This window comes from Danio rerio, chromosome 23 (genome assembly GCF_052040795.2).
Source record: "Danio rerio strain M-AB ecotype USA chromosome 23, GRCz13ab, whole genome shotgun sequence".
In the NCBI taxonomy this organism is placed as follows: Eukaryota; Metazoa; Chordata; class Actinopteri; order Cypriniformes; family Danionidae; genus Danio; species Danio rerio.
In genome coordinates, this window is record NC_141043.1 from 24,286,067 (window position 1) to 24,311,138 (window position 25,072).

At 36.0% G+C, this 25,072-nt stretch overlaps 1 protein-coding gene across 6 annotated transcripts in view; it reads right to left on the reverse strand.

The window, feature by feature from the left end:
* Nucleotides 1-25,072, reverse strand: part of megf6a (multiple EGF-like-domains 6a) — a 161,366-nt gene that overhangs the window by 106,075 nt on the left and 30,219 nt on the right. For 2 of the 6 annotated variants that reach the window (XM_087306894.1, XM_087306892.1), the window contains exon 1: nucleotides 12,514-12,926. The exons of the other annotated variants lie outside the window; for them this stretch is intronic. Coding sequence is in view for 1 of the 2 variants with exons in the window: in XM_087306892.1 (XP_087163018.1) it covers nucleotides 12,514-12,673 (160 nt within the window). In the remaining variant the exon portion in view is untranslated. Of the gene's footprint in view, nucleotides 1-12,513; nucleotides 12,927-25,072 lie in introns of those variants that run through there. 6 annotated transcript variants of the gene reach the window in all.

Sequence of the window (25,072 nt, forward strand, 5' to 3'; positions counted from 1 at the left end):
TAAGATATAAATAAAACAATGTCTTATTTTATAAGTGAACTTGTCAGGGTTCTGCCACTCTGGTCATGTAAATTCTTGTTTTGGTGGCAGAGTCCGGACACTAGTCCTGTCTAGTCCTGTCCTGTTGTGCTCGGCTCGAGTTTTCTTGGGTCGAGCACTTGTTTGTCATTGTATGTGTCTCTGTGTGCGCACGCCTTCGTGGGTGTGCGCAGAGCGTGCGTTGCATCTGTTGTCAAAGCACGTGGCTCTGTTTACATTGTGGTCATATGCTTTTGTGTGCTTCAGTGTTGTGCTTGTATTGTCATGAACATGCAGTTAATGAGTTCTCTTATTGGCTGCATGTTCTTGTCCTGTTTTATGTGAGCGCATGGCTTGTGTTGTCTCTGTGTCATGCACTCTCTCGTCTATTGTCAAGTCCCACCCTTTTTGTTAACCCATTATTAGCTAATTATGTTCATCTGATTGTGTGGTAATTTACTCCTCCTTATATTCTCCTCATGTCTGATGTCCTGTGCCAGTTCGTCGTCTACACTTCCCTTGTGTTTCATGCTCCTGTCTTGGCTCGCCAGCCAAGTTTGTTTGTGTTCAAGTAATGTTTTCCCCTTCGGGGTAGTTTGTTTTGCCTTTTTGTTTAATTTATACTTTATGATTAATAAAACCCATATTATTTGTTGCAATTGAGTCCTCGCTCCTTTCTCCTCTCACCCGACGGTGACATAACTATTCTATTCACATCTCTTCACAGTGCTGTTTGTCCTATATTTCCATTTATCTTTCCAATATAAAAGTGAAAAAGCCATAGGAAAAGTTCCTGTATAACTCCATTTAATCCTCGTTATCTGTAACAATGAAATGGCTGCTGTCCTTTCTATACAAATGAATGGAGAACTGCACATTACTCTGAAGGTTTTACAAACTCTCTCTGACCTCCTTTGAGTCTTTGCAAGAATGGCCAACATTTTGTAAGTAAGAGTTATTTCCAAGACAGATTGCACCCATATATTAAAATATAGCATAGAGCCAGAGAGTCTTTTAGCTGTTGGATGCAAAGCAAGGATGGAAAACCCCAAGGAAGGAAATTTCAAAATATGAGTTACTGTTACTAAAAATGAGACGTTCAAAAATAAATATAAACAAATCATACTGATTTGTGAATTAAATAGTCCAGTTTGATCTCTACTACTGTACATTCTTGGTGTTATAAAACACTCTTCTGATAAGAATTAGTGTGTTAAGGTGCACTGTAAAACACAACAGTCAACTTTATCAAAAGAAATGAGTGTTTAACTCAACATTTCCTGAAAGTTAATTTTACTTACTTAAAGAGAGTTTTGAACTCAGTGTTGAAGGTACAATGTAAAACCCAAAAAGTTAAGGTAACACAATAAAATACACTCATTTGATAAAGTTGACTGTTGGGTTTATCACTGTAATTAGTTAATTAAATACCTCATTACTTCAACTTAAATGGAGTAAGTTTATAGTACTCATTTAGATTAGTTTTTTAACTCAAATAGTTTGTAGCAATTGGTTTCCTTAAAATTGTTTGAGTTAACTTATTGTGTTTTATAGTACTCAATTGGTTTGACTTCTAAAAAGCAATCTGTGCTGAAACTGCTTCGTTTACTCAAATGAATTAAGTTCGCATTACTCATTAGGATTAGTTTTTGATCTTAAATGGTTTGGTGCAATTGATTTCCTTAAATGGTTTGAGTTACCTTAAACTATTGGGTTTTACAGTGTGGTTATTTGGGACCAATTCTCACATATCATTTATCTTCAGCTCATAAAATTTTTTATAAAAAAAGAAGTCTGTTTTTATAATTTGCAGGCTTAAATGCATAATGCAATCTCTAACCACCACACCACTTACCAAGAAGATGCAAGTGATGGTCCATTTGACTGCAGTGGATTTACTGATTAAAAACGAAAATAAAAAAGAAAACATTAAAGCAGGAATCTAGTTAGACCAGCTGACCCGGAGCAGATCTTTTTTTTTTATTTATTTTTTTTATAAAAGCTCTGTAATTACATGCAATAACAGGCCTGGAGAAGAGAAGATTAAAGGTGCTCTTCTACTGTAAAACCCAACAATCAAATTGATCTAATAAAATGAGTGTAGTTAACTCAAAATTGACTGGAAATGAATTTTAACATTTGAAAAGAGGTTTGAACTCAGTGTTGCTGTGTGAAGCTGTTGATACAGTTTGTGGAGTTGTTTAATGATCCTCTGCTAAGATTTGAATAGATTGAACGTGTTTTATTTCTTTTAATAATGTGACTGAGGTCGCTGTAGTTTTGAGTTTCTCTTCAGTAGTTCTGCTAACAGCAGGTATTCATCATTAATGTTCAGTCAAGACTTACTTTATCACTTAAATATCTCATTACTTCAACTAAAAATGGAGCAAGTTCACAGTACTCAAATAGATTAGTTTTTGTACTCAAACGATTTGAGTTGCATTAACTTATTGTGTTTTACAGTATTCAGTTGGTTTGAGTTCTCGTCATTTAATGGGTTTTACTGTATTTAAATTGTTTCGTTTACTCAAATGGATTAAGTTCACAGTACTCATTAGGATTAGCTTTTTTTAAACTTAAATGGTTTGTTGCAGTTTCCTCAAAACTGGCTTGAGTTAACTTAACTTATTGGGTTTTACAGTGCATGATTAAAATGATACAGTGAAGAATTACACTTAAAATAGATTAAGGTGTGTTAAATAATTGCAGAAAAGTATGCTAGTCAATAGGAAATGTATTTTAGGTTTCAGCTTATTTATTATTAATATTATTTTATTGTTATTGTTATTTTTATTAATAATAATAATAATAATAATAATGCTATGAAAATCATTACTGAATTATTGTTCCATTTTGTCGCTAGTCAGACAGATTACTTAACTGTATTTTTTAACATCAACAATTAGCAATCATTAAGTGAATTTAATTCTCAGATCAATATTTCACATCCATATATTTATTTATTTGGTATGTAGCTATGAAATACTTGGAAAAATGTTAAGTCAGCTGGGCATATCCCAAAATAAACTCCTTCAGGGTGATACAAGACTCCTCTGTGGACTGGCCGGCTGTATTTATCTCAAATTTATGTAAACCACAATGACAACAAATCTGGGTTCGATTTGGATGATGGCTAAAGCAGTGGTCGTAGGCTGACTTTCAATATGTCAATGTGTAGTTTACTTTAAATAATTGCAGCTAATGAAGGATCACTACTGTTATGTTGCCAGACAAACAACTACACTGCAGATGGAATGTACTAACGTAAAGCCAAGAACTAGATGAGGTCCATATTTGATTTAGCACAAACAATTAATTATCTTACACAGGGGATGCACGCATGTGACATAAACAGAGCACAAAATAGCACACAGCAAAAACGTAAATAGGCAGAGTTTTTGTTAAATATGAAATCTGCCTAAAATGTTTTTCTGTCTTAGATTAATCTGCAGAGACAACTACAGAATAAGACTTTTCAATTATTTTCCGTCGGCTTAGTTCCTGATTTATCAGAAGCTGCCGAAGCAGAATGAACCGCCAACTATTCCAACATATGTTTTATGCAGCGAATTCCCTTCCAGCTGAAAACCAGTACTGGGAAACATCCATACACTGTCACATTCACAAACACACTACAGCCAATTTAGTTCATCCAATTCACCTAGCATGTATTTGGACTGTGGGGGAAACAATATCCAACAGGAACGCTGAACCTGATGGCATAATCAGTACGATAGCTTCAAACACCTTGGGGAAATTTCTTTATTTCTTTCTCTTTTTTTAGGTTTTATGAGAAAATTTAAAAAAGCACATATCATGCAAAATCTGTAACGACAGGGAGTGACACCAACAAAAGAAGGTAGGATCCAAATGCAGGTTTATTCACAGTCAGGCAAGCAATGGTCAAAATCAGGTATGAACAGGTATGTGCGGGCAAATCCAGAGTCGTAATCAAGGTACAGGCAATAGGTCGAAAGGCTGGCGGCTAAACAGGATAACAAGGATACAAAGCTAGGTTCAAACACGGAGAAACAAGACAGGGAGAAACGTGTTGTAATGTCACTTAACAATAAACAAGACTCGGCAAACTGGATGGGTTCATGAATGGCTTAAGTATGGTGTGTTATCAGTCTTTGACAAGGTTCAGCTGCTGAGTGTAATCAAGCGAGATGAATGAGCAGGCGTGCGTGTTTGGAAGAAGTGCATGTATGAATGTGTAGTCCTGGGAAATGCGGAAGTGAAGTTCATGATTATAGTGGAAACCAGCGATCTCCGGAGAACGATCGTAACAAAGTCACCTTTTGGAAGCATTTTGAACACATATGTGTGTAGGAATAGTGTGTACATGATCATATTGGACTGGAATAAACATCCAGTATTTTTTTAATTTCCTAAAATTAAAGGTGCAGTATGTAAGTTTGACACCCAGTGGTTGAACTAGGTATTGCATTCCTGGATCAAAACACACAGGTTGCCAGATTTACGATATTTGGAGCTAGCGCCTAAACACTGATTTTAGGCCAATTTAAATTGTGTTCTAAATAAAAGCAACGGCACGCAATAAAAGAAATATGTTCATATTAAAAGGAGATTTTGTCACCAATTTCTAAAATTTATATTTTAGATTTATATTTTAGAAAAAAAAAAAAAAAAAAATATATATATATATATATATATATATATATATATATATATATATATATATATATATATATATATATATATTTTTTTTTTTTTTTTTTTAGTTTTATTTTTTTTTTTTGCAGCTAAAGAACAGAAAAAATTAGGACATGATCACCTCAGGTACACATTGTGCTTTATTCAGTGTTAAATGCTAACAATGTGTGTTTGAATGCTATTCTACATGACATTTATTGCCATACTACTGAAAGCAGCAGCATATACTTCACCTCAGATCTTGAAAATAAAATAAGCAATTTGAAATCGAACTTTAGAACTGTGAAATAATCCAAACAAACCATGTATTAATTAGACTATTAACCTTACCACTTCATGATTGAGTGAATATTCTTAATGGCTGTATTTAAATATCTGTCAGCATGTTGTTAGGACACGGGTATACAATGTAACCTGCTCACCTAATGTTTATGTAATGCTTATGTAATTGCTAATTAATAACCTCATGTGGAACTCTGAATATGCGTCTCATTTCAGAGTCTGCTACAGTCCACCGGAGGTCACATTTCGTTCACGAGTGCATACTTTGAGAACCTTTCTGATTGAATAAATGAAACGTGGTTTTCCCAGAAGGCAACCAGTGGTGCTGAAATATAATTGGCTAAAGTGGTAATGGCCGAGTTAAATGAGACAAAACAAAGACAGCATTTTGGCATGTAACTCACATTTTCAAAGCAGAATATCTGTGTTCAGCATTGTTTTTCAGATAAACAAGAATGTTCACTTGGCATGTTTCTTAAAAATCTGCAAACATATTATGTTTTTTTATGCTGTAGAAGAGCCAAAAACTTACATACAGCACCGTTAAAGCAGGATCCAAATCCTAGCAATTTTGAGGCCAACTGTACTGTTAGATATCCCGACCACCTATATTCATTGACATTTCCACACATATTATTTTAGTACTATCATGTTACAGTATAAGCAGCTACTATCATCTACACAAAGCTGGATTTGCAAAAAAAATGGAATTAAAAGATTTGTTCCAACGAGTACAAAATGTACTCTGATAACTTCTCAGTGAAACTCCGAAGTGTGCATCTGATGGACACTTTACTAGGACTTGTGAATAAAAGTGAAGAGACACAAGTTACATCATATGTCACATGACATTAACATGACACAGGCACTCCAAAAATGCTGGGTTAATTCAACTCAATGTTGGGTAAAATATGGACAAATCCATTTTTTTAAATTAAATTTATAGGTCCTAATTTAACCCAACATTAGGGTTTATCCATGTTGAAAAATTTAGGTTCAAATAACCAAGAATTTATAAAAAATAAATAAAAAAAAAGGTTAAGTGTGTGATACATCTGAATATAATTCTTAAACACATTCATACATAAGATCACATTTTTATCAGAGGTAACACTTTATTTTGATGGTCCATTTGAGTATTAGTAGACTGTCTGATGACGTTGATCCACTTTAAACAAATCATATAACTTTTCTTCCGACAGATGATTCTGTCATTACCCTCGCTTTTCTTCTCGCTTTTTTTTCTTCTCGCTTTTAATGCCATCCGCAATCTCGCTCCTCCATACCTTGTTCATATCGCCACACCTTCTCAAACACAGGTCTTCTTTCGTTCACCTCACTGTTCCCCATGCTTTGTCGCCATTCAGAGAAGAGCCTACAGCCATTTAAACTCCCTTTTACAAAATTTAAATCCAAACTCAAAACACATCTGTTTAGAAAAGACTACCAAAGAATATAGAATCACCTATTTTAAGCTCTGTGAGACCCCTCTCTTTAACTCAACTGCACTTTAAAAAAATGTATTTTATTCTATTGACTTTAATTGTGTTTTGTTTAAACTGACTGTTCTTGCTGTCTTGTAAGATGACCTTGAGTGTCAAGAAAGACGTCTTTAAATAAAATGCATTACTATTATTATTGTCTACTTAATATGTTGATACTGTTCCTTCAACAGACATTTAACTGACTTTATGTACATGTTAACTTACATTAACCCTAACCCCAACCTAACGGTCTACTTATAATTTAATGAGAATTAGTTGCATGTAGATGTAATGTAACTTATTTCAACCAATGGACAATCAAAATAAAGTGTGACCTTATCAAATGCAAATTAATTTTCAAACTAAATGTAGTAGACTGTAAAAAATACTGGGTTCCACACAATTGATTTGTGTTGGGACAACATAAAGAAATTAAATTAACTTAAACTCAAAAATGTAAGAGGATTGTACATAAAACAAATAAGTTGTCCCAAAAACCCACAACAATTTCAAAAAACGCAGTTTGAACATACAGCAAACATTTTTGAGTGTACCTAATATACCGCTCACAATTTTGCATGCAATATAAGTCTTCATTTAGACTTTACTTTTTTTTTGTGCAGCTCATCAAACAGCGCAGGATTAGAATGAAATCAAGGCTTCCCAACAACCAAAATAAAAGGCCTCAGGAAGTCAGATGATAAGATACTGTGAAGCTAATCAAGAACACCTGTTCAGGAGAGCCTGGAAGCTTAATTACAAGACTGCTGTACACAACTGACCTGAGCTCAGACAGAGGAAGAACTGAGCTCCATTCACAGCGGCAGGGAGTAAATAAACAGAGATTTCAAACGAGACTTGAAATGAAATGCAGAAATTCATATGAGAGTCCAGCTGTGGAGCCAGCAGCGGCCCATGGGTTTACTGCAGACCTCTGCAATTCATCACACAGAATGCAGGAAAACATTGAAATGGAGTTTAATCATGTGTTGACGTGATTTAAATAGATCATTCTCCCAAAAATGAAAATTTACTCACCATTTACTCACCCTCAAATGGTTCCAAACATTTATGAGCTTCTTTTTGTTGAACACAAAAAAAGATATTTTGAAGAATGTTGTAAAGTGGTAGCCACTGACCTCCAAATAAAAAAAGTTCAATAAATTGCAGATATGGAAGTTTTGGGTTCATATCGTACAGGTTTGGAACATGTGGATGACAGATTTTATTTTTTGGATGAACAATGCTATTAAGTTGAGTCCTTGGGTAAAAATACATTTTAAATCATTTGGATCAAAGACAAAAAAAAAAAAAAAAGAGGAGGGGGGGGGGTTAAATTTCAAACATTCATTCATTCATTTTTTTTTTTTTCGGCTTAGTCCCTTATTTATCAGTGGTCACCACAGCAGAATGAACTGCAAACTATTACAGCATATGTACGCAATGGATGCCCTTGCAGAAGCAACCCAGCACTGAGAAACACCCATACAGACTCACATTCACACAGACACACTTATACACTAAGGCCAGTTTTAGTTTAATCAGTTCACTTATACAGCATGTCTTTGGACTGTGGGGGGTAACCGGGGCACCAGGAGGAAATACACGTGAACACGGGGAGAACATGCAAACTTTACACAGAAATGCTATCTGGCCAAAACCAGCAACCTTCTTGCTGTCAGACGACAGTGCTAACCACTGAGCCACTATGCTGCCCATGAGATTCAAACAATAAATATTTAATAAAGTTTCAATTGTTTTCTGTAAATTACAAATAAAAAATAATGAAAATCCAAACTTTTTACCATAACACCCAAAAAATCTTTTCAGACAAGAACAAAAATCATATATATATATACTGTTCCGCAAGATAATTTTAATTATTTTTAAAAAATAATTATATTATTATTACTTAAAAATATCTGTACCGTTGAATGATATCAAAAAAAATTTCTCACAAAAGTTATTTGAAACATTAAAAGACACTTGGATTTAAAATGCTTTCTATAGTTATAAAATAACTTCTTTAAACTTAATTTGATGCCAGGCCCGGATTGGCTAATCGGGAGGACCGGGAGAATTCCCGGTGGGCCGGTCCGTTTTTTGGCCGCGAGGGCCGGTGTCCCTAGCTCCAGAATCTGTTGCTCTCAGCAGTCACACTTTTTAAATTAATTTATTTACTTAAACAGCTGTGGTCCAGTGGTTAGCACGTTAGATTACGACGCCGCCGACCCGGGTTTGATTCTTGTCTGAGTATGTTTTTTTTTCTTTTTTAATTATAGTTTTATTGTTAAGACATATAATACTGTTAGGGTTTTTGAACATTTAAAGTTCTAAAGCAGCTGTTTTCTCAAAAAAAAAAAAAAAAAAGACGTGATAGTGTAATTAGAAACTGAATTGGAAATGACCTTATTTTAATATAGTCAGTCGTGAACTGAGGTGGGCCGGTCTAAGGTTTGAAACTCCAGGGCTGAAAAAGAGTCCCACTCCGGCCCTGTGCAGACACCTCAAATCATGCCAAAACTCCACTTATTTTCAGGTTACAATCTCTAAACTTCACTGTGGTCTCAGACTTCAGGATCCCACTGTGCACGAGGAGACCCACATTTCAAGCAAAATACATTTTTTTATGTAGTTTGGCCCTCAAAGACCTTGAATTATGCGAGGTGCAGCAGGGACACTTATTGAATCAGAAGGTAAAATCAATGACATATGTGAGCTTGTGCTCCTCATGTCTGCAGGTTAGAAAAACAACTGCTTCTTATCACGATAACACTAGGTTTAAGATCTCAAACATTACTTTGAAATTCTGATTCCTCTGGCTTGATATCAGATGTGAGTTACGCTTTAATTTTGTATCGCTACCTAGGTTACAAGCATTACAGGCTGGTTTCAGTGGTGTAAAATAATATCTTCCACATCAGTGGAGGGCAAAAATTAAATAGCAAATCAGGAGGCAAAATGTTAGTCCAATATTCATTAATAAAGAAGATCAGAGGAATTTTTGGACATCTCTGACTGCAGACTGATTATACCAAGCCTCCCGCCTTTAATCCAAAACACGTTTTTTGCTTAATCTTGCATACCGCCTAACAGAGTGTTACCCTGGAGCAGAGCTCATTCACAACCAGCTATCCATTTAAGGTCAAAGAGGAAACCTGGGAAGTTTTTTTTTTCCTAAGATCCAAAACAAGAAAAATGATTTAAGACCTGCACTCATTCTGATTATGAGAATTTCCAATATATACTAGACAGTTTAACCTTAACAGTGTTGCATGTTCTGTGGGTGCAAATGCTTTGTTGATGCTAGAGGTCAGAGTAGAATGGCCAGACTGGTTCGAGCTAATAGAAAGGCAACAGTAACTCATAGAACCACTCGTTCTTACCAAGATATGCAGGAGAACATCTCTGAACACATCAAACCTTGAAGCAGATGGGCTACAGCAGCAAAGGACCACACCGGTTGCCACTCCTTTCAGCTAAGAACAGGAAACTGAGGCTACAATTCACACAGACTCACCAAAATTGGAAAATAGAAGATATTCTGGATGAATCCATCCTGCCTTGTATAAATAATTCAGGCTAGTGGTGGTGGTGTAAGGGTGGGGATGATACTTTCTTGGCACACTTTGGGCCCATTACCAATTGAGCATTGTGTCATCGAGTATTGTTGTTGACCATGTCCATCCATTTATGACTAAAGTGTCACCATCTTTTGATGGCTACTTCCAGCAGAATAACACGCCACATCATAAAGCGTGAATCATCTCAGACTGGTTTATTGAACATGACAATGAGTTCACTGTACTCAAATGGCCTCCACAGTCACCAGATATCAATCCAATAGAGCACCTTTGGGATGTTGTGGAACGGAAGATTCGTATCATGGATGTGCAGCCAACAAATCTGCAGCAACTGTGTGGTGCTCATGTCAATATGGACCAAAATCTCTGAGGAATATTTCCAGCACCTTGTTGAATCTATTCCACGAAAAATTAAGGCAGTTCAGAAGGCAATAACGCCTCATTCACACAGGGCTTAAGTGTCAACGCTTGACAGAAGGCGTTTCTGAAGTGATCATCATAGCAGTGTCAGCCAATGAAATTAGTCAGCAATAGACAACTATCTGAGCTGGTGTATTTGCATACAGCGATCTGATTGGCTGACGCTTCCAACAACGCTAAAAAAGATTAGCAAGTCCTAACTTTTGCAGCGAGCAACGCCTCTGAAGTGGCACCAATGAATCCACAATGCAGTTCGGCAACGCCTGACGTCACCCATTCAAAGTGAGAATGGGGCATAAGGGGTCCAACACAGTACTAGTAAGGTGTACCTAATAAAGTGGCTGGTGAGTGTAGATATAATATTAAAAATTCACATAGATTAATACGATTGAAAAAATAAAAATAATTTAATAATTTTATTGGGCAAGGTTGATTTATAATTGGCAAAAGTTGTTTTAATATTGTTCTATTGTTATCTTAATAACAATTCAATTATGTAAAAATCAAAGACTATAGAATATACAGGACATGTCACTCATTGAATGGGGAAAAGTGTAATAGGTAATATGATAAATGAAGGGTAATGAAGGTTAATATGGCGAATGAAAAATTTATATTATTTACATTGTCATATACATTTGTATTCAGCTCTGTACACTCGTAATAAATAGCTTTACAACAACTCATATGACACCATGCATTTACTATACAATTATTCACTAACTGTAAAGTAAATTACACAATTGACTAAAGAAAAAAAAAATTACTAAAATTGTAACATTAAAAATATTTTAAACTATTATTTATCAGGAGTGACATCAACGTAAATAAGGATAGATATCAAACACATCAAAACATGTTTATTGTCTAAATCAGGCAAAAACAACCCTGAGTATAAATATTGCAGGCTACCAGTTTTTATAGTGCTGGAAACAAATAAATTGTTTCCTGTTTCTTCCTGCTATTATGCAGTGATCAGAACTTTCCTTCAGTTCATTAAAAAAAACTTGATTCATTGGATGTACACATTTTTCAAGGAAACTGATTGCAAACAATTTATACAGGCTGAATTTAAACAAACAAATTAAGTTGAACATTACTCAATTAAATTTGTTTAAATTCAGCTTATATAAATTGTTTGCAGCCAGCTACCTTAGAATTTTTAAGTAAATCTAATGAATCATTTTTTTCAGTGTTGCAATGTACTTCCATTGTTTACCCTTGTTGTAAACTAATCAAAACATAAATCACATCCTGCTATGAACAAGACTCTGCACAACAATGCTTTGGAACCAAAAGGGAGAATCAGATTTGAAGAGAACGTTCTTGTCTTCCTGAAAGATTTCATAAATCAGAAGACATATTACCCCCATGGTCTTTAAAACAAACACACAGACCTCAAACACCACAAAATGCTCCTCATGTAGGCCACCTATTGTACCAAAATAATAACATGTGAGGACAGAAATGTTTTCACTTTATCATAAGTAATTGTCAAAATCTGGAAGCTGGTAAAGTAAACTCTTTTAGATATATTCTAATATATAAATGAATCTCCATTACCTCCACTCTGGAAATCGATTTTCAACAGAGCCTTAAGTCACTGTTACGTAAAATGTGCAAATGAAATAATACTTTAAAAGATTGAGTTGACAAAATGACATCGTTTTAATTACTAGCAGATTCCTAGAACCAAAAACAAAACATGATTCCTCTCTATAGTGTCTGGCAAAGACTGATGTACCAGTTTATTATTTGTTTTGTTACACATCTGACATCTGTTCGCAGCGAAGTAAAGGCATTATCATCTACAGTCCTTCACGGTGAATTACGAGTGTTGACTGAAGCTTCTTTTGTCACAGCCAAAATATTACAGAATCAAGTTTTGTCCCAAAACATCTCTGAATTCACACAGTCATTAAATAAATGCATTCCACCACCTTCTAGCTCTCTGAATTCAAGAAACGCAAAATAAAACAGCAGAAATCACCTAAATTATGAAAATGAGAATCAATTCCCTGAAGAAATTTAGACTGACTGACACTCACCTGCGCCCTGGTGTCCTGTGTTGTACGCATGATATCCATTGAAGCAGGTGTAGCAGTTTCTGTGATAGTAGCGGTAATATGGATTTCCAGCAGCCAAACTTGGTACCAGCTGAGTCCAGAAGGTAAACACAAGCACCAACCTCAACCAATCGGATAACATTGTCTACGAGCAATATGTTACAGACCTCACTCAGACAGAAAGAAATAAGATCCCGCAAACAAAACAAGAAAAACACTCTCTCAGCGTGCCCATTATGCAACAGTACAAAACAACTGCTGCTGCGGGCTTTGAGGAGCTGTTTAAATAAGCTGCGTGTCCTGGCATCAGAATCGAGTTATTTCATTCTCTCTCTCTCTTGCTCTCTTAGCTTTGACAGATGTGTAGTTTCTCGTGGCTCTGTGTCTCCTGTTATGTCTCCATCTCCGGTGTCCAGGGCAGACCTCCAGTCCCACCCTCCTGCCTGTCTCTGCTCCTCCCTCCTCTTCTCTCTTAGGTATTTATGCAGAGACCTTTAGCAAATGTGTAAGGGCTGAAGTTCACTCAATCTTTGAGATTTTCATAACTGGGCTCGCATTCTGGTGTTTTTCTTACTTTATTTGCTGCATTGAGTTACATTTGAAAATGGTTATTAAATGAATTATGGCTGTTGGAAATATTAGCAGAGTTAAGAGGCATTGATAATTCAGGAATTATAGATTTAGGTAATCCAAACTCAAGTGAACTGATTTACTTAAATGAAAGATTTACTTAAGTCTACCTTGTGCAATCATCGTCATTTGTGATGTAAAGATTTATAACCCTCAGGGAACTCAAATATTCCTCATGTACCAAAAAATAACACAAGCCCTCTGGTCAGACTTCCACCCTCTGATGATTCTGGCATGGGAGGAGGCTGTTCTAACACAGACAAGATCAGGGGAGTGAGGTATTACCTGTACAGAACTCATCAGCTGGCATTCTTCAGCCCCCTAAATCTCATTCCCAGCCGGGTCACGGCACCAATGAAACCCCTGAGATTCACCACTCTGCCATAAACGCTAATAAGTAACTTGGAAGTCAGGAGATGCACAGAATTTTTTGTCCTTTTTATGAATTTTTTTCAACAAACTAAAATATGTTTTAAAACATTCATAACGGTGTTCTTGTTTTACCTTAAATAAAATCCGGTACACTTCGCTATAATAACTCCCCACAACATTCTGACGCTCGAATACCCTGTCAGAAAAGTCTAGTGGCTGGGGATGACCTTTTTACAGTGTCTACTATAATGTTAGTGTTGTTTTCGTGCGTTTCGCAACTGGAATAACTCTGACGACGCAGTGGCGCAGTAGGTAGTGCTGTCACCTCACAGCATGAAGGTCGCTGGTTTGAGCCTCGGCTGGCTCAGTTGGCGTTTCTGTGTGGAGTTTCATGTTCCCCACGTTTGCTCCGGTTTCCCCCACAGTCCAAAGACATGCGGTACAGGTGATTTGGGTAAGCTAAATTGTCTGTAGTGTATGTGTGTGAATGAGTGTGTATGGATGTTTCCCAGAGATGGGTTGCAGCTGGAAGGGCATCCTCTGCGTAAAACATATGCTGGATAAGTTGGCGGTTCATTCCGCTGTGGCGACTCCTGATTAATAAAGGGACTAAGCCGAAAAGAAAATGAATGAATGAATGAATGAATGAATGGAATAACAACAGCATTCACCATTGTCAATCTCATATGAAGTAAGAGATTACCAATGGTAAAAGTAAGAAGCCCTTCCCCTTCACACTCTGTTTCAAGGGCCAAGGGAAAGGGATATGGGTACAAAAGTGGATTTGGGGCTTACATCGTATGACTTGCACTGTGGGGGAAACCAGAGAACCTGTTGAAAACCCACGTGAACATGGGGAGAACATGCAAACTCCACACAGAAATGCCACTTGGCCTTGTCGGGTTTCAAACCAGGGACTATTTTGCTGTGAGAGGGCAGTACTAAGTACTGAGCTACCCAAAATGCATTTTAATTCAATTTAACTTTAATTATATAGCACATTTTGACAATGTAGATTGTGTCAAAGCATCTTAACAAAAATAAAGAATGAAAAAATTAAAGGCCATAATATTGTAGAACATTCCAGCAATTCAGTAATGAGAGTAGTGAAGGCCATTACAGGCCTCTAAGTTGACAGGTAGACAACCCATTGGCTTATAGTAAAGACAGAAAGATCATTAAATGGACAGGGAGACAGACAGACCACTGACCAACTGACCAACTGACCGCAAAACATGGAGAGATGGACAGATAAACAGAGAGACATACAGATACAAAACAGACAGCGTTTTATCTACTTAAATAGTCTTAATTCAATATGATTTAATGAACAATGAAGAAGTACTGGGTTGTGCCTGGAAGGGCATCCATTGTTTTAAATCAATGAATTAAGAAAATAGAGTTTGCACCTTCTGCTACGTACATAAACAGCATCATGATGCAGTGTGTGAGCAGGAGCCTGTTAATATGGGGCCCAAATAAACTATTAATATACACTTTAAAAAATTATGAAACAGACCTTACAGCTGCCATGAGATCATTTTATTAAAAACATGAAAGACTCTTGGACTTCATTTCGCACATAGCCTTTACTGTCACAAGTCCAGTGATTTACAGGGCCTTGGTTATTAATAATTTTTTCATCAACTCAACTTCTTGTTAGAGAAAAAAAAGTTAAGCAGAAAAAGCCAAAAATAACTCACGTTTTGACAAGCGGTTGGTCCAGTGCTTCAGTGAAAACATTGAAAAGTAATTTACAGAGGGCTAAAGGGGATTCAAAGACAAGCTAAAATGCTCCACTTTAACACTTCACCCAAAACTATGGTATAAACTTACATAATCGAAATAAGTTGTGGAAACAGAGTCTTACCAGTCCAAACACAGCATAAATAACTGCAGTATCAGATGTATCTTGCATCTTGAACAAGACAAATATCTATCCACTGTGACAAGAACACGGAAATAAGTAGTTAAGTATAAGAGGGATGGCATGCGATGAACGCTGCATCAGTTTTTCCAGAGGATATGAAGGTTGAGGCGAGTTTAAAAGGTGCAGCTGGACACCATTTAAGAGTCTCTTTTCATGTGAGTTTCGTGAGTCAGATGAAAGGAAGGTCAGTGCCTGTCTTATTCACTGTGTGGATGCCTTTGTGTCAGAGAGGCAGTCTAAACCACTGCAAGGTTTGGGTTAAGGCTCATTCATTCCCTGAATTATAGAAGACACTACATGGATTCACATGATACAATGGTAAAAACAAACCATTACTCATTCCGAAGCTATTCATTTACAGAAAGCAATCAAGTCACAGTTAAAAGTGTCTTTGAGTCAGCCCCAAGGCACCAAGGTGTTCACGGCGACCCGAGTTCGATACCTGGCTTGAGGTTCTTTGCCAACCGTTTCCCTATCTCTGCTCCCCTGTCTCTAAATCTCCACTGTCCTATCACAATAAAGGTGAAAACCCATAAAAAATTATTATTAAAATATATATGTACAGTATATGTGTGTGTGTGTCTTTGAAACTGTTAAATAAAGCAGGGAATATGCATTTTTTTCAGCCCACGACCCCTAAAATAACAACTCCAGTGACTCACGACCCACACTATGCTGGTGGTTATAAGCATACAAAGGTGGTTATAAGCATATAAATATTGCACACAATGGTGTACACACACCGATAGGAACTATATAAACATGAGCATATTGACAACACAAAAAGGTGCAACAGTCTTAAATATTTTTTAAAACCATTATCAATTTGATCAATTTAATATCGACTTGACTTAATGTTAATGGTGAGCACAATGTGTATAGCACGAGACTGTTCTTGGTTTAATTTTGGAGACTTGGAGCCACTTAGAGATCATCCTCCTTGTTTAGTTGCAACCTTTATTTTTAATGTAAGTGAGTGCCATAAAGGTCTCAAAGTTTACTATATTCCTGAGAGATTATTCTGCGTTGAATCTCACCAAGCTACAAAAAGCTGTTTGGCTGGCTGGCTTAACTTGGTACAAATGAGTACATTAAATATCTGGACTTTTTGGACTGGCTGCTGATAAAATCTCTATGTTTATTGCACAAAACAATGACCAGGAGCCAGCATGATTGCCTTGTTCTGTATACTTTGTTTTTTGTTTTTCTGTTAATTTCTATTCATTGGATACCCCAGTTTAAAGAGACCTCAGGGAAGGGGGATGGGGTAGTTGAATCGATATATTTCATTATATATTTATTTCTGCCAATATGTTTTGTTAACAATTTTTTTTTAAATAGATATCTCCAATTTTATTTAATTCCATTTGTTTTACGCCCACAGTATGCAACTTATGTTTTGTTTAAAAGCCAGTTAATATTATTATTAGGTAAATACTTAATTAACATTAAACATATAAAACACTGACAAAGAAGCAGATGGAAAACATGGGCCATTGCCACTGAACATGCTTATATTTCCAGCGAGACCAGAAAAACATTTGAAAAATCCATTATTCGCATGCTTTTACGCTGATTGTAAAACAAAACTTTACTTCAGTCTTGCATATAAATAATGGATGAAAAGGACCTGCTAATTTTTTTATTTGACATGCTGGAACCAAGATCACTGATCCTAAAAAATACATCAAATTAAACGGTGCACAAAATCTGTCCCATTGAACTACAGTCTCTGTTTAAGCTGGTGAGACCAAAAGAACAAAAACAATTGGTTCTTCGCCATAGATCTGATCTGGTTCAATGTCCTGATGAAGAACAGAACTTTTTCAAATCCATTTAAAAGGAGTATCTATGGTGTATTCAGAAATCTAGTCTGCCATGACAAACTACAATGAGAGATTCAATCTTCCTGAACTGAATCTTCATGTTTTTGCTATCTGCCTGGCACAGGTGTTGGGACTGGAAAACATTGAAGGCATAAATGGATTTGCTCATTTGAAGCACGAAATTCAAAGCAAAAAAATTGATTTTCACCATATGGACATTGCATTTTTTAATTATCTTCATTAAGTCATGATTTATGTTAAATACATACTAAATAAACATAAATATATACTACATACATTTGGAGTCATGAAGCTGTTCCAATTATACCTCCAATGATTGAGCATAAATCATATGGTGTTTCAGACGCTAAAGGTAAGCAGTTAAGGGAGTTAAGAGAGAGCTGTTTTTATATAATCCATCATAGCTGCTGTATTTGGATCGAATGTCAAGCTGTCTGCCAGTTTCAGCTCAGCTAAATATTTAGAGGCCTGTCATTTAGCTTTCGTGAAGTGCCAGGTAACTTGTCAGTGATCCACAGAAAATACAGAGCTATAGTTCATATAGTTACTTAAAGTGCTGCCCTATAGTTTAAGGTCAAAGTCTCTAGTGGAATGGAGGTTTCAACAGGGGGTCTGTGTATAAAAATCAAAACAAAGTTAAATATAATAATAATAATGGCAGGGCAGCGTGGTGGTGCAGTGGGTAGTGCTGTCACCTCACAGCAAGAAGGTCACTGCCAGACTGGGTCTGTGTGGAGTTTGCATGTTCTCCCCGTGTTTACGTGGGCTTCCTCCAGGTGCTCCGGTTTCCCCCACAAGTCCAAAGACATGCGGTATAGGTGAATTGGGTAAGCTAAAGTGTGTGTGTGTGTGTGTGTGTGTGTGTGTTTCCCAGTGATGGGTTGCAGCTGGAAGGGCATCCGCTGCATAAAACGTATGCTGGATAAGTTGGTGGTTCATTTCGCTGTGGCAACCCCTGATGATTAAAGGGACTAAAGCGAAAAGAAAAAGAATAAATGAATGAATAATAATGGCTCAGTGGTTAGAACTATCACCTCAAAGCTAGAAGGTTGTTAGTTCAAGTTCCAGCTGGGTCAGTTGGCATTTCTGTGTGGAGTTTGCATGTTCTCCCCATGTTCTTGTGGGTTTTCTCCGGGTGCTCCGGTTTTCCCCACAGTCTAAAGAAATGCAGTACAGGTGAATTGAATAAACTAAATTGGTCAGTGTATATGAATAATACAAAACAAAACAATAATTTAATTGTAAAGAAATATTGTAAAACAAAAAAACTAATTTAATCTAAATAATAAAAACAAAGAATAAACAAAACAATCTGAACAAGGTTTTAAAAAATTACGGAACAAAAACAAACAAAACAGGCAAAACAAAGGGAAATAATTAATTTTAAAAAGGATGAAAACAAAACCAAAAGGAAAAAGGAAAATTATGCAAAAAGTGAAAAGAAACGAAAAACAAAACAATAAGTGAAGAGAAAAGAAACGGTGAAAAAAAACTTAACTAAATAATGAAAGCAAGGAACAAGCAAAACAAAGTGAAACAAAAAGTAAGCTAAATAAAAAAAAATTAAAAATCAAATAAATAATTAAAAAAAACTTCAAACTAAAGCAGAAAAAAAAGAAGTGAAACAACACAACAACAAAAAACAATCCATCCATTCTCCACACCACTTGTCCTAGTTTTGGAGAAACGCTGGCTAACAATGAACAAAACAAAACAAAACAAACCAAACCAAAACAAAACAAAACAAAACAAAACAAAACAAAACAAAACAAAACAAAACAAAACAAAACAAAACAAAACAAAACAAAACAAAACAGAAAAATGCTTGTCTTGCAGGGAACAGGAATGCTAGATAATAATAATAATAATAATAATAATAATAATAATAATAATAATAATAATAATAATAATAATAACAATAATAATAAAACACTTATTCTACAGGTCCACACAAATCCCTGCTAACAAGAGTAACTTTCACAAAAATAAGATTTCATTAACTTTTTCATGAATAAGCAAAAGTTTTCTACAAAGTCTCTCTATTCAAAAAGGTCACTAATGGAGAAGTTCAGATATTGGCTTACACTACAAACACTTCAGTCGGTAATCTGGTTAAATCCAGGACACACAATGCAGACCTTAGTGATGGAAGCATCCCAGAATCTCTTCTGTCTTTTCCATAGATCTGTGACCTCTGGGGAGATTACAGAGGAAGAAAAGTTCTTTACATTTATGACATGGTCCTCTCGCCAGCAGCACTGATCTCACAGAGAACCTCACATATGTGATAAAATCCACCTAAGTTTGCAGGATTTTCAGCTCATCTTGATGAGCTTTATTTAAGAAGTTCTTTGAGAGGAACTTACTACACCCTGCAACCATTAGCGTGAGATGGAAGTATGCCACGTATTGCTGAGCCACAAATTGGCTTCTTGAAATGGACTGGAGCAAAGTCCTGCTTCTCCACATGTCTTCTTTAGTGTAGTCTTGAACATGCAATCTTTTAATTTGATTGAAAAAGAGAAAGAAAACACCAGCATTTTTAGCCAAAAGCTAATTCAAACCGTGCATGTGATCTTGATTTATAATATGCAAATCTCTCTTTTTATTTCAAAACCAAGTCTTATTGATGGACTGAAGGTTTATATTCTTGTCAGCAGTGGCCAATGGAATATTAGGACTGATCCATCACCCATGCAGATGTGAATGAACACGTACAGTACTGTTTACATACACAATAAACCATTCAGGCAAATGAACTGTAGCCTCATATGTAGGCATTCACTGTGGAATGTCTTTATGAAAACAGTTTTGATAACCTTCCTTTATCCAGCATACTTTGTGGAAAGAAAATAGCCTAAGAAAACTCCTACCGTGGAGCAAAACATGATACAATGTCAAGATAATTTGAGTGTGTACTATTCATTTCACTTAAATAAAGGGTGTGGATACGATTGTGCATATTAATCATAATGTAATGAATCATGATTTTTCTATTAAAATATAAAGGAAGTGATGGTACTGTGGGTTGTTTTAAACATTAAATGGATACAAACCTCGCTATGGCATTGCTAGAGTTGTTACTAGTGGATTGCAAAGGTGTTGGTGCTTGACTCAGTATCACATTGCACATTCATAAAAGTGCTGTTTGTTTTTTTGGAATTTTTTTTGATACTATTCTGGCTGAACCACCAAAGGCATATGTATGATGATCTGTTTTAAGGGATTTTTTTTTTAACATTATTTATTAATGTAACTTTCCCCAACACTGTTTGTGGGTTTTTGGGGCACTGGAAGGTTGTTTCTCGGGTCTTTTGGGGCTGCTGGGCATCTTCTTAGGTAGCTTCAAGGGTTTAATGAGTGGTAAGATAAATTTTGGCTAGTAGAGCATTGTTCACAGCTACTATGGTGTTCTAGGAGGTATTTGAGATTTTTATTAAAATGGAATGTGAATGCTCTGATGTTTTGGGGTGTTTACAAAGTGTTGCAAATGGTTACTAGGGTGTTGCTAAGTGTTGGGGTAATGAATTACAAGTAACTTAAGTTACCTTATCAGATTAATTTTTTTCAAGTAACTGAAAAAGAAACTAGTAGAGTAACTAATAACTAATTACTTTTTAATTTTATTTCCTTTTCCTAACACTGGTTACTATATTGACTGATAACTCCACTGTCACTGTGTTAAAAGGAATCATGAGTCCTTTTCAAGTTCAGATTTGTTTTGTATGATGGGTAAACATGACACTTACTGTGGTTCTAGCTTAAATGTGAACATGTATTTACTTATCTTAATACAGACTCAGTATCACAATCCACATTCATGAAAGTGCTGTTCGCTATTTTGACACAAAAGTATTCTGGTAGCTTGATAATATTCTGACTGAACCACCAAATGCATATATATGATTTGTTTTGATGATTAGCTTTGGTATTTTTTATGAATTTTTAAAGTTATAGTCAGGAACCTTGCTGTGGATGGAGGATGAGGGAGCTCTCAGATTTCACTTTAAAGATGAACGAAGGTTTCAAGCAATTGGAATGACATAATAATTAATAGCATAATTTTCATTTTTGAATGAACTAACCCTTTACAATCTGAAAAAACTGCACAGAAATAAATATCTTATAATTAAGAAACAAGCAAGCCCAGACCTGAAAAAAGTCATATAATGGCCCGTTTCCACTGAGTGGTACAGTACGGTTGGTACGAGTCGGTATGGGTGACTTTTATCAGGTTAGCGTTTCCACTGCCAAAAAGGTACCATTGGTGGCATTGTGTACAGCAGAAAGATTCAGTCAATTTCATTTTCACTCGAGGAACTGTCAAAGTAATGCTGTACGGATTGTTCACATATGGAAAGCACTTCTCCCAAAACAAATGCTTCATACACATAAATACTTGTGTATAAATGTTCATTACCATCCTTTCTATGAACAAGATTTGATTATAACTGCAGATCAATGAAGTGTGAAATAGCCTACTGTAACATCTGCGATTATATAAAATAAATAGATAAATGCAACATATATGAACACATACAGACCCTTACAGTCTCTGATATGTTACCAATTACAGAAAAACTACACACAGCATACATTTAATCCTTATTTGGGTTCAAAAACAACACGCAACATATAGCCCACAGTCAGTGCAAACCTCTAATCTGTATTTTTATGCTTCACCAGCACATGTAACCAGTAATTTCGTCATTCTGATTTCATAATAATACAAAAGGTGATGATAGTTAAACATGGCAGTTTGTTCACGTTTTAGGTTGCTGTAAGAATCCTTTGCTCCTTTGTTTTTTCCGACTTCTCCTTTGTTTTTTCATGTTTTACTCTCACGTTGGTCCGTTTCTGAAAGGATTGGATGTCAGAAGCACTTCAATAATCATGTGCATGTTATTATTATCAGCATGTTATTATTATCAGCTCAAAAAGTTTGTTATTTCAATTATAGACACGCAGCTCCATATGCGAGAAAGCGAAGCTGCTCTCGCTTTAGACGGCCTTGTAAACAACTACAGGGCACAGGGTAGATTCTGCTCATCTTTTTGGCTTTGTAGCTGTTCATCAAGACGACGACAACGTTTGTTTAAGCTCGGGTCAACCATGGCTCATTATTATATGTATATATTATTATGGTGTAATGTCTCGGCTGTGTATTTAAAAATGTAAGTTGTTTTTTTATTCTCCTGGATTTTGCACGAGCTAGTGACATATCTCCGTAAACTAATAGTGTTCAGCTGCGTGTCTTGCTCCGCCTATTGGTACCCTTTTGTTGTGCTAGGTACCCTTTTAAAAGGGTATGCAAAAAGTGGTAAGGTACAGTTCACTTTTAGGTACCTTTTGACAGTGGAAACGGCCATAAAGGCGTACCGAACCGTACCACTCAGTGGAAACGTGCAATAATAATACATTACTTTTCTTAAAAAATAACGTAAGATAAGAGTGTAATGCATTACTTATAAAGGGACTTTCTCCAACACTGCTTGCTATTTGTGGGTTTTTAGGGCACTGGAAGGTAGTTTCTCAGGTCTTTGGGGGCTTTTGGGCATCTTCTTAGGTAGCTTCTTGGGTTTAATGAGTGGTTAGGTTACTAGTGGCTAGTAGGGTATTGATGATGGCTGCTAGGGTGTTCTGGAAAGTATTAAGGTATTTTTGGGTGGCTGCTAGAGTATTTGAGATTTTAATTACAATGGAATGTGAATGCTCTGAAGTTTTTGGATGTTTGCAAAGTGTTGCAAGTGGTCACTAGGGTGTTGATAATTCCTAGGACACTGCTGGGAGGTTGCCAGTGTATTCTAGGTGGTTACCATGTGATTTTGGGTGGTGTCTAGGTTGTTGTGGTCACTAGGGTGTAGGTGGTTACAAAGTCATTGCTATACAGCTACTAGGGGTGGTTGCCAGGATGTTTGAGATTTCTAGTGCTTTGTGAGATATATGCTTAGATCTTTGTAGGGTTGTTATAAGTGGTTACTAGGACATTGTTGAAATCTACTATTATCTGTATATTGTGGGTAGTTACTAGGGGGTTATTGGGTGCTTGCTAAGATGTTTGAATTTCTATGGAATTTCTCAAATCATTTTGATTGTTTCTATAGCTTTATGAATAATTATTAGGGTGTTTAGATAATATTGGTTGCTTTAAGTTGCTTTTTTAATCCAAGATTATTCTAGTCTCAATAATATTCAGAAAATATCATACCCTAGAATGAGATCTTATTCATATGCTTAAATTATGAAAAAGTGTGGAAGAAGTAACTCACCAAACATCGTCTGGAAGAACGATACATACATGTACGCAGACGCTTTAGCAAGAACCGCTGATAGGCAACTTAATACAAACCAAAATTGACTCAGAAACCACGTCCTACTTGAGTTTTAAGTTCCTGACCTAAATAGAGGTTGCGTGGTATGAAGGTCTGGACAAAGACAAATAAATGAATGAGCGCTCTCAATGTCTACATGCCGTAGCCAGTACTTAAAGAGGAAGTTTACTTTGGCCCATCAAACGAAGTGTCAGCAGTCAAAGCACCTTTTGATGTCCTAGTAGTTCAATGAGTGTCATTACAAAGCCAATCCTATCTAATGAGAGACACTTCAGGTTTAGGACACTAGCCAGAGACCACAGACCACACCTGAACACTTCAAGCAGATCTAATGGATAAGGGAGTGTCCATCTGAACTCCAGCAGGAAGGAATTGTTTGAACTATACAAAATGCACCTGATTGACATATTTCCACTTTATTAAAAAAATTCAAATGCAAAATAAATACGCAATATGATCAAAGATCATGATTGAAGCATCGAAGATTGTAGCAATGTATAAGAAAAAAACGTGTTTTTCTCACAATTCTGTTTTTATTTCTTTTCCCAATTTTGCATTTGTATTAATTTTTTTTTCTTTTCTTTTTTCTATTGCAAGGCTTTCCCTGTGATTTGTTATATTGATATTATTGACATTTACAAATGTTTATCTCATGTTTAGTTTTGAAATCTCAAAATTCTAACTTTTTCTTACAAGTGAATTTCTAAAAAAGTCTGACTTTTTACAGTGACAAGTTTACTGCACATTGTACATTTTTTTTTATTCTCACTACTGCAAACTTCTGAACCTTTTAAACAGTTTTGACATTGAAATACCTTATATTTCTGCTTTCTTATCTCAAAATTGCATGTAATTTACTACATAGTGCAAGTTTACATCTTATAATTCTGACTTTTTAATATATTTTTACTTAGAATTCTAATATTATATCTAGCAATTTGTTTTACAAAAAATAAATAAAAAGGTAAACATTAATTACAGACTCTGTTTTTCTTCTTATTGAGTTTATATTTTGGAATTCTCTCAATTTGTGATAGCAGTTTGTTATTTGTTTGTTTAAAGAGCCCCTATTATTCATTCATTTTCTTGTCGGCTTAGTCCCTTTATTAATCCGGGGTCGCCACAGCGGAATGAACTGCCAACTTATTCAGCAAGTTTTTACGCAGCGGATGCCCTTCCAGCCGCAACCCATCTCTGGGAAACATCCACACACACATTCACACACACACTCATACACTACGGACAATTTAGCCAACCCAATTCACCTGTACCGCATGTCTTTGGACTGTGGGGGAAACCGGAGCACCCGGAGGAAACCCACACGAAGGCAGGGAGAACATGCAAACTCCACACAGAAATGCCAACTGAGCCGAGATTCGAACCAGCGACCCAGCGACGTTCTTGCTGTGAGGCGACAGCACTACCTACTG